Raw genomic sequence first — 16,886 nt, 5'->3', positions numbered from 1 at the left:
GGAGAGGCAGCCTCAAGGAGGATGCGGCTCCCTTCCCTGCCAGAAGGCCCCCGCTCCGAGGGGACTCGGGCACCCCCGCAGGCTCCCCGCTCCGCCGAGCCCTTCCTCGCCGCGGGGCTCCCGCAGCGAGCCCCGGGAGGGCGCTTTACTGGCAGAGGATCCGGGCCGCACAGCTGCCGGCCCGGGGCGCCGAGCGGCCGCCGGCGGAGGGCGGCCGCGGCGGGGAACGGCGGCAGGCGGCGGCCCGCGGCGGCCGGGCCCCGCGGCCCATGCGCCCGGCCGTGCGCCCTGGGAGCTGTAGTCCGCTGCCGCCCGCTGCCCCTCGCCGCCGCGGGGCCCGGCAGCGGCGGGGGACTACAAGGCCCAGGCTGCCCAGCGGCGCCGGCGCCGCCCCCCGGTATGAATGACTGATGCAGCATGTTGTCCGGCTAGCGTGCCCCTGCCGCCGGAGCTCCGCGCCGCCGGCCTCCTCCCGCAGCGCCCCGGCCAGCGGCGGGACCCGCCGCCCAGCACGGCAGGTGAGCGAGGCGAGGCGGGGGGTGGCGGCCGCGGTGCCCGCTTCCCGCCGGGCCGGGCGGCGGCGGTGCCATGTTGGGGCCGAGCCCCGCTGCGGGCGGGTGTGTGCGAGGGGGAGCGGGGGGCTCTGGCGTTTCTCCCCGTGCCCGGCGGGAGGGGAGTCGGCTGTGAGCGGCGCGGCCGCCTCCCCTCGCCGCCGGCCGGCTCACGGAGCACCCGGCCCTGCCCTTCCAGGTGGCCGGCCCGGAGGTACCGCCGGGCAGCGCCCCGCTCGGGCGGGAAGGCGGCCGGGGCGCGGGGCGAGGCGGCCCGCTGCCGGCGCTGGAAGCGCTCCCCGGGCCTGGCGGGCCCGCGGCGGGCGGGCCGAGAGCGCGGCGGCCGGCGCCCCAGCGCCCGCGGGGAAGGGCGGCCGGGGCCGGGCCGGCGCTGCCCCGCCGGTGACCCTGCGGGCGGCGGCGGCCGAGGGGCCCCCTCCGGGCGGGGCGAGCTCCTCCTCGGCCTCGCAGCGGGGAGGCCGAAGCGTCCGTCCCCGCTCCGGAGGGCAAGGGGAGGCCGCTGCCCGTCCCCTCCCCGCCGGGCCCTGCGCGGAGGCCTGCCCTGCCGGCCGGCCAGCTGCAAGGGGGCACGAAGCCTGGGGAAGCGCGTCCTTTCGGGGCGTTTTTGAGGTCCCGGAGCCGCGTGTGGTTACAGCAGCGGCTGCACCTTTCATTCCCTTCGCTACGGCCGTTCCCCGGCTTGGGGGCTCACGGAGGTGGTGCGGGCAGAGCGCTCCGGGCTGCGGTGCCGTGTCCAGGTGTCCGGGATAAGGACGTGGGGTTCCTCCCTGGGTTTGGTGGTGACGGTGAGCTGGGGAAGAGAAAAGCAAAGACTCACGGTCGTTCAAGCTCTTTTTTTTTTGGTCTCTAAACAGTTGTGACTTTTTCAGACTGCGCTGTGCATCACGTGCGGTGAACTCTGAAATCAGGATTTTGAATTCACCTCTGAAAATAGTTCTAATTAACCCACGTCTCGAAAATAGCTCGTGTCTGAGGCATAGCCTGTGCTTTTCTCTTGAGGAAAATACATGTACTTATGATCCTGTATGCTGGTATCCATACAATGAAGGTGTTTATTTTTGGCTAACTTTTAGGAGGAAAGAGAATGTTTTTGTTTGGTAAAACTTTGCAGAAAGTTGCAACTGCTGAGTGGTTGCTGCTGGGTTGGAAAAGCGAGAGCATGGGCTTTGAAAAGTTAGATGCCACGTTGCATGTGTGGCATGGTGTCAGTAGTAGTCCCAAGAAATATCAAGGGTGCCTGGAATGGCCTCATTTCTCCATTTTGTAGAGATGTGTATCGGTGTTCAGCTCGTTAGTGCACATACTCCTTGGAAAACTAACAGAGTAAAGCAAAAAAAAGAAAAAAGAAAAAAAAAACAAACAAACAAACAAAACAAACAAATTTCAGGGATTTCCCTGCTGTATTTTAGCAGGGAATAGACCTGAAGCGGTAGGGGAAAAACACACGTACATTTAATTATCCTAAGCTAAATGAGTTTATGAATTGAAAATACTGGGTTATGGCTGTACCATGGGTTTGTGCCCTGCTGTTTGTGGCTTTCAGTAGACTTTCAAGTTTCAGTCACTTGAGGTGCTGATTGTAAAGCTGATTTGTCAGCCGTTGCAGTGTCTGGCACTCTCGTGTCTTAACCGTAGACTCAGATATTGTTTAATTCAGTGCTAGGAGAGTTAGATGTATTTTTCAGTGCATTCTTTCTTCCATATGGTAAATATGATGAAACATTGCTGCTGCCGCCACCACAGCTGTGAATAAAACACAGTGGTATTGGCATCTTATTTGTGGGAGAGTCATCCGATTGCCTTTTTTTTTTTTTAATAGCACTTTTTAGAAAGCATCTTGTTTTCCCTTATTTGCTACTCAGGAAAAGTGAAGAAAGAGATTTGGCGCAGTCTTAGAAAATGGAAAAAATGAGAGCAGGCCAGAGACAGGTGTGCTCCGGATTTAATGGGAGGGGTGTGTAACTACAGCTGTCTGAAGTGGTGCCGCAGCACGCGCTTTGCCAGCCGGTGCTGGTGGGAAGGAGGGGTTCTGCAGCTCTCCTTGTCCTGCCAGGGAAGGTCCACGCCGGTTAGCAAGCACCGGTTGCCTGTCATAGACGATTTAGTACTCAATCTCACCAATATATTCTGTTGGTAATGGTTGTTACTAGATAGGTATTTGCAAATAGGTTTCCAATGTGAATAGTTTCTGAGGTCAGACCTTCAATTATTGAAGGTTTTTGTAGATAGCCACTCAAATCTGAGATGCTGTGAACATGTTAGTTAATACTGTGGTTCTGCATTTGAGCTTATAAACTCTACAAGTAGGAGCAAATTTTTTTACTGCCTGCAAAGTGACTCAGGAGCATATAACTTTAATATTAACCACAATTTATAGATTTATGTGGAAACATGCATGGACTCCATGGCAAGCTCTCTTCCTTTCTACTTCTTTTTCTTAAAAAAAAAAAAAAAAAAAAAAAAAAAAAGAGGGGCTGTTTTCTCTTCCTGTGTCCTTCCTCCCCACCCCACCCCCCACCTTTAGTTGACATGCTGTGTAGTTTGATTGAAATCACTGAGGGATGAAGGGACCTAGCATCTCCACATACAAGACTTTAAGTGTCCTGATGACACCATGTATCAAGCTGCAGGAGAGACTACGCTGGAGCTCCAGGGGTTGATGTTTTCCAGTGGTTAAGCCCTGCAGGCTGTCTACAAAATAACCTTGTCTGTACGGGCAGTGCACGTCGTGCACGTGTGTTGAGAGGTCTGCGTCTCTGTGCAGGAAGGGTGTGCACGCTTGCAAGAGGGAGCAAGAGCCTGCGCCACAGCTGAACAGCAACACGAACGCTGATGAAGTTGAAAAAAGGTCTTCAGTCACCTCTGCAGTACATCTGGAGATCCTGATCTTCCCTCGGTAGGATGCACGTCCCACGTGTTGCACGACTGGGAGCCGTCCTTCAGAAGGACAGTAAGACAGCTAGTTACAGGGTAATCGATAAAGAAGGCCGGTGTGTGAGGCACCAGGATCAGGAATTGCCAAGGGGTTTTCTCATTTCTTTGGAGGGCAGCCGATAGGAATGGAAATTAAGGTAATCTTTGGAGGGCAGATCTTTTTTTAACTACTGAGCTTGTCGGGCGCAGCGTGCTTTACACACTAAATGAGCAGTGCAGCAGCTGGATGGAGTTGCAAGCAAGGCGACTTTCCTGGTTAGTGTGAGCATGTCTGTAGTCCTGAACAGTTAGTGCTAACATGTGGGGCTCCTGTGTCTGCAGGCCGGCAGGCTGGAATTAGCTTGCTTTCCTGGAGCTTTGTCTCTCTTAAGCCTGCTTGCAACCTGACCCTCTTTCTTCAGTTCCCTGCCACTGAAGAAAGAGAGCTGCATGTCTTTTTCTTGTTGCCAGCACATGGGCCCATGTCATGTAACGTTTCCAGCTTTTGTGATCACCTGATGATTTTGGAAAGGTAGTAGATTGCGTTGTTCCCAGCTGCTGTTTGGAGACAAGGATGGAAGGGGCAGGCAGAAGAGAGCTGATAAATAATGTGTTTGGCAGTTGGGCAAAATTATTTTGTCCCACAAAATCCCAGTTTTACCATCATAAGGGTTGCATTTAAAGGTGTTCATAACGAAATGAATAAATGCGAGTGTCTGCCAGTACTCTTGAGACCCAGCTTCTGCGTATCTCAGCAGACGGTCATTGACACGTGGAATAAATGTGTATGTGGAGTTTAAGAAGACTTCTGCAACAGTTTTGTGGACCACGGTGAAATATCTTCCAAGCCACTAGTTAGTTGTCCATGGCAGAACTTCTCCACCCATCTCCTTTGCTGGCTGCTTGTAGGTAATGAACAGAGAGTGGAAAATTTGCTTTTTGTAGAACTCCATAGAAACTGTGCATCCAGCAGCTGTGCTCTTTTCCTGTTGCTCTGCTTGGGAGTGTTTTGCAGAGGGTTCCCCAGAATCAGACGTATCACTTGGTTTATAGTTTTGAATGACCTGGAGGGAGGAGGTGTGCTGAGCGGATATCTTACCCCAATCTGCTGATCGCAGCAGAGTCTCATAACATTATTTTGGTTCAAAATCTTTCCTGAATTCACATGAGTCATATTGGAATAAAATAGGAAAGTGACTTGGGCAGGTCTGTAGGTTCTAAGACAGTGTGAGTTTCTGAGTGGTGGGCCAGACTTGGGCCATGTCACTTTGGTCTTTCTGTCCCATGTTTCTAAATTTAGCAACCTCTTTATAGCCTCTTAAAACAGTAAGGGTTTGGCCTATTGTTTGTTCTCAGTTCTGCTCTGCATTAGCATCCTGATTCACCTAGTACTTACTTGTTTTGTCTAGTAGCCCTGGTCAATGTAATAGCAATAATTTCTAAAAACATAAAAACATATATAAGAATGCCTTCTTGTCTTTCACTGATAAACATGTTTTCAGTGCATCAGTGTCCCAGGCCAGATATTCTCATGTTCCAGCACCTCCTTTCAAACAAAATGAATTTAGTTGTCTGTGACTTTTATCTTTTAGCTTCCAAAGTATGCAAATGGACGTTGGCTCCAGCATGCAGGTACCTGAGTTTAGGCTGCATACATCAGCACAGTTCATGTTGCAGGAACATCTCATTGATGCTCCGAGGGTAAAAAAATCTGTGTTTTGAAATTTATGAACTTCTGAGTCATGAGAAACCAGAGCTGCAATCTACAACCACCTGTGATCACAGAACCAGTTGCTCAGTTAAGTTTCAAAGGCCTGGGTTGTGTCAGGGAGATACATGCAATGTGTAGAGTAGGTCATCTTGGTGACTGTTTTGAAATACGTTCCAATTTCTGAATTTGTGGCTGTTGCATTAATTGGCAGTCAGGTTTCAGCTGATGCATCCTTCTGAGTATGAGCAGCCTATCAACAGAGAAGAGACACCATTTGGAGCAGATGATAGTTTGTTTGTAAACATTTGTAAGATTTCTGTGCATAAGCATGGAAAAAGCCTCATCAATTTTAATTACTCTGCTTCCATTGCAGAGGATGGTGCTGAAACATAAGTGAGTATCTGTTGATTTGGTTTCACCTTCTCAGTAGGTTAAATGTTAGGCATAGACGGTACTCTGTTAGGTATTCCAGACAGCGAGTAAGGAGTGGAACAGTTTGTCGGCGGGAGAAAAGTTGTGTCAGTATCTTCTGAAGTATTGATATGCCTCTTCTGTTTGTATAAAATAAATGGTCCTGTTAATGGGTAGCAGCATTCAAATAAGATGTGCTTATGGAGTGCATAATACGCATCTGAAGCACACGGGCTGTACCAGCTAAACTGAATATCCATTGCTACTGCAACTGCAGATTTAAAAAGAACACGGCACACTTAGTACACGTAGATGTAAGTGCATTTTTATTGCTGCATCGCATGCCGAGTGGATGGAGGCTGTGTTCTGGCCAGGGATACTGGTGTTAGAGGGCTGGGTCAGGAGGCTGAAGTAGTCGTTTGTGTGTGCCCGTGGCTTATGTCCAGTGCAGGTCAGTTCTGGCTCGGTTACAGCGTGACCTGTGTGAGGTGTGCTGTGTTCTCACTGGAGAACACCCACTTTATTGTTTGACAACTTGCTCTTGAATCGAATTCTGTCCTTAGCCTACCTCTCGTCTTTCCCACAGTGACTCTAGAGGAGCAAGGATGAATGATGTTGGCATGTTACTGTGGGGAAGTGCTGTCCCAGAGGGGTGTGGGGGGATCTTCTGATCTTCCTTAAAAACAAAGGAAAATTCACATTGCAAAACTGAAATGCTTCGAAACCTCCAGCAGCCTCCTACCTACTTGTTTAGATACCAAGGGTCAGGTTTTTGGATATATTTAAGTATTCATATGCCTCAGTTCCTTATTTGTGAAACAGGGAAGTACATATAATCCCATCTCAGAGGCTGCAGGATTAATGTTTCAAGTACTGAGAGATGTGGATACCTTCTGCAATGCTAGTGAATATTGTAACTATTGAAAGCAGTAATAAATGCATTTAGATTTGTTGGGAGGGAGGGGAATCAAACATAAAAATTGTTGGCTTTCAATAAAAGGTGAAACAAGTTGTGGTAGTTTTGTGGCTCCTAGTTTCTTACTAGTTATTCTGATGTGCGTGCAGCGCATAGAAAATACAGAGCAATTACAAGACTACAAAGAACTTTATTTCCCTCTTGCAATGTCAACACGTTGAGGAAAGCAAATGCTGCTTCAGAATTTCTGTATGGCTCAGAAGGAAGAAAACATTCAATAAAAATCTTTTTAAAGAGTAGCAGACTAGGTTGTTTTATAGGTAGAAGCATGAGAGTTTTTAAAAAGGCTTTTTTATTGATTCAGTTGAGTCACTGTCTGAAGGAAGCAAATTTAGAGAAGACAAAAAAGGAAGAAATTCAGTCCTACAGTAGGAGGATACCTTAATGAACTGCCTGTCCATCCTTTGTGTTGTGCTTGAATTTTCTCACTGAACTACCTAGTTGAACTAAAGCGAGAAAGGGCATTCATTCTTTAACCATAGCTCATGTTTTAGTGCCTGTAACTTGCCTTGCTAGAACCCCTGACTTGTGAGCGTACCTCTTGTCTCCTCCAGACTGTGAGCTAAGAGAGTTTCAAATGCCTCAATATGCAGCTAGAACTGAAATACTTTGGTCAGCTAAGACTACCCAGTATGAAAAACGAGCCAGTAGTTCATGAGCAGATTTCGCGCAAAGAGGAAGCTCTGCTGAAGCTGTTTTACATTAGGAAGGCTGGAGGACTGGTGTGAAATAGCATGGCAGGGAGGTCTTCCTCTGCTTTTGTCAGCCACTGTGCAGCATAAGCATTGCTAGAAGATGTTGCACTTAACCCATGTGCTCCTTTATGAACTTGCTGTGTTGGGGGGAAGAGAATAATCCCCAAAGTGTAGGGGAAAAATATAGCCCCTTTTCCACAGTGCTGTTGTCAGCATGAATGGCTGCCCTGCGTGTGCTGTCAGGACAGGAAAACCTTGAAAGGAAACAGGTGCCTACCAGTAAGATGAGTAATGGCTAAATTTTAGGCTTGCCATTTGTTGGGTGATCTCAAAAATTCCTGTTTGGTTGCCTGGGTATCTTAAGAGTTGGAGAAAGGGCTTCGTTTGTTCATACGTGTATACATAAAGAACAATTTTTATTGCCCAGTGAATGGCAGGCCCCCTAGGACTAGCAAAGATGAAACAAACACAAGAATTCCACTCGCCAGCGAAAAAAGGTGATTGAATTGGGGATCAAATCAGGGACTCAGTCATCCAGGATTCCTTTCAAGAAAATTCCAGAGGCAAAACCAATCTTTCTGGATCATAAGGAGCCAGGTCAGACTCCTTCTTGTTTCTTCTTGCTCCAGGAATTTTCTTGGTGGCACTCTCAGCATGAGGAATGAATCCCAAATTAAGACAGTCTCCTGGCAGATAAGAGAACAGAAATACTTTCTAGTCTCTGATCTTGATGAGTGCCTAGAAGCTGCATCTCCCAGTTTGTCTGAAAGAAATGCGCTGTGGTATCCAAGATTCTCGGTATGTGATTTATCTCATGAGGGCCTCTTACAGGCCTTTGAAGTAGCTGGAGGAGAGGGATTTAATTGGTTTCGCATGTTTGTGCCAAATGCCGTCGTAAGTAGAAGAACTTGAGGTTATGAGATGTTGTGGTATACGTATTATAGAACACAATAAATAATTGTCTGAACAGCTGCTTTTGCCTGTGGCTTTACAACTTAGGGCTGATTTTCCTTCTGTTCCCTGGCAGGTTCTGCCGACCTCCTCTTTTTCACATGCACACGTACCACCCCCTGTAATCTTCAGTAATCTTTTTTTTCCTGGAGGAGCAGTGCTGTGCACTGCACCTCTGAATGACTCTGAGACTCTTACCTCCCTGCCAAGTTTGTTTAAAATTCACCTATGGGTTAGCAAATGCAGACAAATAAGCTCTGCCTTGCTACCTAGTCTCATTTCTTTAGGAAGTGGAACTTTATTAAAAAAAAACAAAAAGAAACCACAAGGTTGAGAAATCAAGCTCTGAGAAATTTGGAAATGCTTGGATTTAAGTTGCCCAGATGCTTGACAGGATTTGATCTGAATTAGCATCGTTTTTCTCGCTGTTGGATGCAGTGGGAGGAAGTACGTACAGATTCATATGCTTCAGTTCCTTATCTGTGTAACAGAAAGGTATGTTCAGTCCTCTCTCAGAGGTTTCAGGATTAATATTTCGGGTATCGTGGCATGTGGATATCTTCTGTGAATACATAGGTGTACAGGGATGGTAACATTTCCACGTGGATGAGCTAGGTCAGCCTGGAGTCCATAGTATTTGACTAGTTCCCAGAACATATGTACTTCCTCCTGTGTTGTTGATGAGGACACTGGCTAGGTGAGTAGCCAGCCCTGTCTGTACTCGGGTGTTGACATGTTTTGTGGCTGTCATCACTCACACTAAGCAAGAGCTTGAACGCGCTCAGATTTTCATGCCAGTTGTTCAGTTGAGTTTTAGTTTGCTGTTGACAACGAGTTGTAAAAATTTTCTTAATTTGTGCAAAGCATTTGATGCTGTCCTGCACAACATCCTTGTCTCTTAAGTTGAAGAGATGTGGATTTGATGGGTGGACCACTCAGTGGATAAGGAATTGGCTGGATGGTCACACTCAAGAGTTGCAGTCAATGGCTCGATATCCAAGTGATGGGCCGTGATCAATCAACAAGTGATCAACTAGTGAAGAGTGGCATTCCTCAGGGGTCAGTATCGGGACCGGCGCTGCTTAACATCTTTGTCGGCGACATGGACGGTGGGATTGAGTGCACCCTTGGAAAGTTTGCTGACAACACTAAGCTGTGTGTTGCGGCTGACACGCTGGAGGGAAGGGATGCCATCCAGAGGGACCTTGACAAGCTGGAGAGGTGGGCCCGTGTGAACCTCATGATGTTCAACAAGGCCAAGTGCAAGGTCCTGCACATGGGTCGGGGCAGCCCCAAGCACAAATACAGGCTGGGCAGAGAATGGATTGAGAGCAGCCCTGAGGAGAAGGACTTGGAGAGGTGGTGGTTGAGGAGGAGCTCAACATGACCCGGCAATGTGCGCTTGCAGCCCAGAACAGCTAACCATATCCTGGGCTGTATCAAAAGAAGCATGGCCAGCAGGTTGAGGGAGGTGATTCTCCCCCTCTGCTCCGCTCTGGTGAGACCCCACCTGGAGTCCTGTGTTCAGCTCTGGGGCCCCCAGCATAAGAAGGACATGGCCCTTTTGGAGTGAGTCCAGAGGAAGGCCATGAAGATGATCAGAGGGCTGGAGCACCTCTCCTATGAAGACAGGCTGAGAGAGTTGGGGTTGTTCAGCCTGGAGAAGACAAGGCTGTGGGGAGACCTTACTGCAGCCTTCCAGTACCTGAAGGGGGCCTACAAGAAAGCTGGAGAGGGACTTTACAAGGACAGGTGGTAGTAGGACAAGGGGTAATGGCTTTAAACTGAAAGAGGGTATATTTAGATTAGATTTAAGGAAGAAATTCTTCATTGTGAGGGTGGTGAGGCACTAGAACAGGTTGTCCGGAGAAGTTGTGGATGCCCCATCCCTGGAAGTGTTCAAGGCCGGGTTGGATGGGGCTTTGAGCCACCTGATCTAGTGGAAGGTGTCCCTGCCCATGGCAGGGGGGTTGGAACCAGATGATCTTTAAGGTCCCTTCCAACCCAAACCATTCTATGATTCTATGATTAATGTTGGCTGAATAACCTGAATTCCTGGGCGTGTTCGGGGGGGGGGGGGGGGGGGGGGAGGGGAGGGGGAGGAGGGAATCTGTAAAGAGGTCTTCTGCATGGAAAATTTCACCCCCAGTGGATCTTGAACAGATCTAAGCACCTGAGAACAAGATCTCCTAGATGAAAGCAGTGGCAGGCTTGCCTGTTGATGTGGCTGCCCAGTCTGTCATCTGACCCTCATGGTTTTGTGCCGCAGGTTACCTGCAGAGGCTGGAACCCCACTATGGTGGAGCTGGGAACCACACTGAACAAACAGCTTTGCTTTCTCCAAAGGTTGCACGGGTCAGATAAAAAGCAGTGCTAGTTAGCCTGAGTACATTTCAGAGAAGATCTCTCTACCCCCCCCCAGTATCAGACACATCACTTACCCAGTGGTGAGAATGGGATGAGGTTTTCTGAAATGTCACTTGGTGGAAAAAACTCACTCAGTGCTTTTGTATAGAAGTCTATTCTTTAACTGAAACTTGCAGTTTACTGTTTTTAAGAGCACTCCCATAGATAAGAGACATGTTTTCAAACCTCAGCAGGCCTTAACCAAGCTTAGAACTTAGTATTTAGGGCCAGCTGATTCACTGACAGAAAAACACTGTGGTATTTTGTACATAAACCAATTGAGAACCAAGCACAGAGCTGAGCATCAGAGTATCGGTACATCCCTGATGGATGACGTAGTTGGACAAATATTTTCTCATAGGGCAGTGTTGGTTTGAGTGTCTCCGCTTCGTACTGTCCCTTCAGTTTTGCTGCCGCAGTTGTTCCTGCTGCTGCTGTTTGGTCATCTGAGCTTAAAATACCTGGGGCGGGGGGGAGCGCAAAAGTTGTTTTTTAACCTGAATCTACTCTCCAGTCTGGTTTACTGCACAAGTCTACAAGTAGTTAAACCAGTCTATCAGAGACAGGACAGCATAAAAACAGGTACTGGGTTCACTTAAGCCCGCAGTGCCACCAGGCAAGTCTGGCCAGGCTGTCCGGCGGGAGGTGTCAGCAGGCTGGCGTGTCCCCGTCAGGTTGCAGGGCTCGGGGCAGGGGTTTCCTTCTGTTGTGTTTATTTGGAGCTGTCCAGACCACATGTAAATTGTGGAAACACTGAAGCAGAAAAGAGCAGTTCAGCTTCACCTGCTGTTTCAGCTTACTCAGACATCCAAGTTTCCTCCACTTGACTCCTTAGAAAGGGGGAAGGCATGGTCATGGTTTTAAATTTATATTATGCGTTGTAGCAAAAACAATGGAGTACTTGGGAAACTGTGTCTTATGTTGCCTGTGCAGACTTCTCATGTGTTTTTGAATAAATAGTTTGTTACTGAACCTCTTGGACTGTTTGCAGTGTGTAGCTTTTGTTTCAACAAGGTATTTGCCTCGCGTTTTGGGAGCTGTGTCTGTAGCTGTTGCCTGCTTGGGGCACGGGGCTCTGGTGGGTGTCATGGGGATTTTGCTCCAGGGAGCGTGCAGAAGCCAGGCTCTTGGTGACTGGGTTTTTCTTGCCCAGCCTGCAGCTGTGGTCTGTGGTTTGCTGGCTGACCACTAGCAGTGGGCAATGCGAAGGCATCAATTGCTGAAGTCCCTCCATACGTGCATGGAGGGAGGTGTGCCAGCTGTCCGAATTACACTTGCATGCTTCATGCTGCCCAGGCGAATGCTCTTTTTATAGAAACGTATTTTAAGCAAAGCTAGAAAGCAAAACAACTCACTTGAAAACAAAGGCTAAAAACCAGGATGCAGAGCACTAGTCAGACTCAAGGAGACTTGCACTGGAGGAAGGGGTGGGGGGGCTTTTGCCATCACTTTTGTGTGCTGGAATATGCCGTCACCCAGGCTCCAGCCAGCTTTCCTCCAGCCTCACCTGGGCCTAGGGCAGGAGCCTGACTTGTCCCTCTGCTCCTCAGAGCGAGGTCGTAAACCTCTTGTACAAATGAGTTGGTCAGGACTGCTCTCCAGTCTAACAAAATAGAACACTGTTCACATGTACTGTGAGACGGGTCAGAGGGAGGTAACCCAAAATGCTGCAGGGCAGCAGCAGCACTATCTTCAAGTGCTTTGATTTTAGTGGGATAGCAGTGAGAATAAGCAGAATGAGCACTAGTCATGCATTCAGCTTGTGCAGTCCCTTGGAGTACCGTCAGAGTCGAATCATAGTACTCTGCTTCAGGGAGAATTTTTGGACTTGAACAATAGGGGTGGAAGAAGGAATCTTAAAACTAAGACATGGAAGCCATTCACTAAGGGTTTGAAAACCCAATTCCTGGGGTTTTTTACACAGACACGATCTTACTGATGTTCTGATCCTGGCGTATTTGTAAATATATACATGATAATATGATGCAGATCAGATAATAATGCATGTGGCTCTCTAGTTGAATATTAAGACTGTGACTGCTCTCCTATTCCTCGTAGCGGTGAAGTCCCAGAAATACAGATGATTCCTAAAATTTCCCTAAAAACTGTCTTGACATAGTTTGTTTGGACAGGAGAGAACTACTGTTCTAGTTGAGCAAGATTTTTACTATTGCTGAAGCCTTTTTGACAGCCATCCTACATCTTCAATTACTTGTGAGTGATCTGGAGGAAGAAGGCATTTTTGCAGAATCCAAGACAGCAAAACAGCAAATTCTTAGTTCCTGTGAAATCCACCCTTGTTTATCAAGGTGTTCTCAGTGTGTGTGCGAACAGGACTATGCTCTGGATTTAAAGCCAACTCAAAAACTGGATTGAGACAGGCTAGTTTTACCCTACTGATGTTTTGTGGGATTTTTCTTTGTTGGGGGGGGGTGGGGTGGGGTGGGGTGTCACAGCAGCAGAGTTGAAAAGGTGGCATTTGTGCATCTTCGGTTTGCTGCTTTTATTACTTCAACTTCTATCAGAGATTGTAGAGACATCTTTGCTTTTTTTTTTTTTTTAACAGTTCTTAAACAAATATGCTGGGTTATGTCATTACTTTTTAATTCTCTTCCATTCCTTTTACTTCCTACAGTTCTTGCGTGGTTGGTGAAAATAAGCCTACAGTGCAGGGATGCAAGAGGAGCAACAGCCGGAGGTAGGGCTTGGAGCTGAAGTCTTTTTCTCAGTAGAATTGCAGGGAAGGTCAAGACAGACCTGAATCAGCCAGGTTCTTCCACTCATCCTCAGGGAACGTCTGCGAAGTCGGGGGTGGAGACTACCAGCGTAGGGGGGTCCGGGGCTGAGTGCTTTTAAAAGGGGTCCAGGGCTGAGTGCTATTGTTTTGCCACATTTAGCTGGTTCTTTTCAGGGTCCTTTTCTCTACAATTGCAAAAGCTAAAAAGGGTCTTTTGTATTAATTTACTTCCAAGTGAGGAATTGCGGAAAATACTCTGACCTGTGAGCTTAAACCTTTAGGAGGAAAAAATGGTTTGTGAGTAAATTGCACAAATTGTATATGAATGATCTTACTGTACATAGGTTAAATACCTTGCCAAATTAAACCGAGGTGCTTTTTTCTACCCTTTCTGTTCCTTTTCTTCTCCTTTCATGTCCATGGATCTCAAAACCTTTTTCTGGTGTAATAGGTGACGCTCAGGAAATTTTTTTCTTATGAGATATAAGAATGTCAGTTCCTGTGTCCTGTTAGTTAATTTTAAAAAAATTTAAAAAAGGAATGACAGACTCTTAATGTGCTGCTTAGTGCTTTTCCCACTGCAATGTTGTAATGTTACGATGACAAAGCCAGCATAAGTGACAGGATTAATTCCATATGTTACAGATGGATATATTTTTCAAAATATTTTTGTGACTAGAGTTACATATGCAAGCAGTAGAGTCAAGCCATATGTTGCGATCAAAAGCTGAGCTGGTGTTAAATTAGATTTGTGAATGTAATTGCAATTTGCAGTGTAATTGCAGTTTACAGTTGTCCATGAACAGACTCTTGCTTTGTAGTGAAAGGATGCCATGTTGCTGTGAATGTTTTAAACTTTGCACTGTAGAGCTGTTGTACTTTTTGGTCTTACTCCATGAAATGCATGATAGACTTTGCCTTACCTTCAGTGGGGCCAAGGTAAGACACCCAGGGTTTATTACCTGAAAATTATTGTTTGGCATAATGGAATGCAAGAAGAAATTAATTACTCATGTTGAAAGCTCTTAACAATTGGATGTGCTTTGTACAGTCCGGTTTTAAATCTTACCAGGTTAAGTACAAAGTAAATAAACCAGTCATTCTAGCTAAAAAGCTGACATCCTTCAGGAGAGTTTGGCTGCCCGCTTGCTGACTCATTAGTACTGCCTTTCATTTGGAAGGTGCTTGAATGGTGATGGATTCTCATCCTCTGTCTCTAACTTTTTGACTTGATGTTGTTCAAGAATTCCAAATTCTCCCAATAGTCATCCTGATTCAAATTTGAATTAATGTAGTTGCCTAAAGATAGTTTATAGTTGAGTTTTCCCTCATTCTTGAGTCTCTCTTTTCTGCCCTAACTCTGCCTCTCCAGCTTGGATGCCATAGGCTGAATGACTGGGATTGTTTGAATTCTGTGCACGGGTTTTAAAACTTGCCTGTTAGTTAAAAATAAGAAAGATTTTGTTAGTCAAAGGCTTGCCTCATATAATTCTAGTGATAATATTTAAAAGTCAGTCTTTGGGAATCTTTTCAATTAACTTCTGATCCTTTAGGGAACAGAACTGTGCAGATGCTTTTCATCCTTTTGACTTTGATTTCTGATGTATATAAAGTCAACATACACATAAATTTTATAAGGTTGGGTTTGCATGTTGTGTAATTACCTTACACTTACTCTAACAGAATAAAATGCTTGCACGGACCATTCTTGAATGGATATGTGTATGCTTGTGAGCACTGATTAACTTCGTCAGACTCCTGACAGACTAATGCTGACTGGTAGTTGAGTCAAATATGCCATCTTATAAATGGCAATGGTATTATAATAATCAGTGCATATTTTAGTTTCTGACACAGAAAGTGCTATAGTAGTGTTAGAGATAAATTTGTTCTTTTTATTCTAGAACCATTTTTTTTTCTAAAACTCCATGTCAGGTATAAATATTATCCTTTGAAATAGGCATGAAATAGTTTTTAATATGTTCTTTCTCATACTTAATCCAGCTAGGAGAAAAACAGTTGTAAAACCATAGACGTTTTGAGTTGTTGACACTGCTTAAATTATTTACTTGCTTGAATATTATATATAGGTTCAAATCGAGCAAACTCACAAGGGGAAAGATGTGTTAAAACATTTCATTATAATTCCCAGCCTCCTTTTGAATTTGTCTCATACAGGCTGCTGCAGATCCAATGTCCTCCTCTGACGCACCAGAAGATGGCCCAAAGGAAACGTCAAGTGTATCGCAGAATATCTGTATGTTTCTGGTTTGACTGGGGAGGGTGTATCACGTTGGAAGTATATTAAGCTAAATGTCCATGCCTTTTCCTTACCTAATAAGGTTGTGGCTGTCAGCACAAAAGGGAGATGCGAATGAGGTCATATCTGACTTAATCTGTTCATGATTTTTATAAAGGCCCAGTTGCGTAAGCCAGATTTGGAAAGAGCAATGACATATTGATTGTCAGTTTGCTGCTCCCATGCTTTCAAAAGAAAGTAAATGGTTTCTGATTTAATAGATATACTCGGCTATTGCTTTAAGCTCGGTTGTTGCTCTTTAAGCCAGAGATGGTTAAGTACACGCTTGCTTTGGCGTTCTGGCATCTACTGTTACAATGTTGAATCAGTCGTCCCAGGTGGAATACTCTGCCCATGCCAGCATATTTTAATAAGAAGGCCAAGCCTGCGGGATGTGGGAATAGAAGTATTCCAGCCAAAATGTCTTGTGAAGCCCAGGAAGAATATCAATCCTTACCTTCCAGTGGCAAGGATCAGATAATGACAGGCATTTCTTTCTCAGGAGGAGAAGACAAAGGCTTCTTAGGATTTGCTTTGTGTTTATTGATACACTCTTGTGATGGTAATGTATACAATCCTCATTTTGAACAATAGGAACATTCAGATTGTGCTTTCTGGCAAATAATAGGCTCTGAACCACCTTAGGGCGAATTAGTGGGTAACAGCAACATCAGTATAATGCTGAAGCTGCTGAATAATCCCTAGGGATCACAGCTTTCAGAAATAACAATCATGGGAGCAAACAGAGCCTTGACTAAAGCTATGGGAAAAGCATTCGGACCTAAAGAAGCAGATTAATTTCTTATGTTGCTTTTTTCTCCAGATAAAGTAGTTGGTTTAATAGAAACTGTAGCTGCTCTTGAGAATGTTTTCCTTGATTATGTCCTTAAATGATAACATCTGGTACTGCACTGTTATAGCAATTTTTCTTCACGTGAAACATTATTCGGTCCAGTATGAGGTGAAGGCTGGAAAATTAATAGAAAGGAAATCCTTTAAGGGTTACTGAATACGTAGAAACCACTTTCAGCTGGGGGAATCTGAGCCATAAATGGCTTTAGGCTAGGCGAGTATTTGGGGAAGGTATTGTGTGCACTTCCCCGTTTCCTGTACTCTTCCTTAGATACCCACTTTTGACCATTGTGGGAGACAGGATATTTGCCTAAGTTGATTTTGGTTGCTCTACTGTGGCTGCTTTTATGATTATGTGATTGA

At 46.2% G+C, this 16,886-nt stretch overlaps 1 protein-coding gene across 2 annotated transcripts in view; it reads left to right on the top strand.

Annotated features, from left to right (window-relative positions):
• The first annotated feature begins 454 nt into the window (after positions 1-454).
• TRABD (TraB domain containing) overlaps positions 455-16,886 on the top strand; it is a 34,242-nt gene continuing 17,810 nt past the window's right edge. The window contains exons 1-3 of one of the 2 annotated variants that reach the window (XM_082308481.1): positions 455-518; positions 13,271-13,333; positions 15,551-15,629. In XM_082308481.1, coding sequence (XP_082164607.1) covers positions 13,310-13,333; positions 15,551-15,629 — 103 coding nt within the window. In that variant the 5' untranslated portion in view covers positions 455-518; positions 13,271-13,309. Of the gene's footprint in view, positions 519-3,416; positions 3,469-13,270; positions 13,334-15,550; positions 15,630-16,886 lie in introns of those variants that run through there. The other variant, XM_082308482.1, reaches the window with a different exon arrangement.

Source organism: Platalea leucorodia (genome assembly GCF_965183815.1).
Source record: "Platalea leucorodia genome assembly, chromosome: 4".
Taxonomy (NCBI): Eukaryota; Metazoa; Chordata; class Aves; order Pelecaniformes; family Threskiornithidae; genus Platalea; species Platalea leucorodia.
Note: the sequence above shows the minus strand (reverse complement) of the source record. Positions and strands in the feature narration are given on the sequence as shown.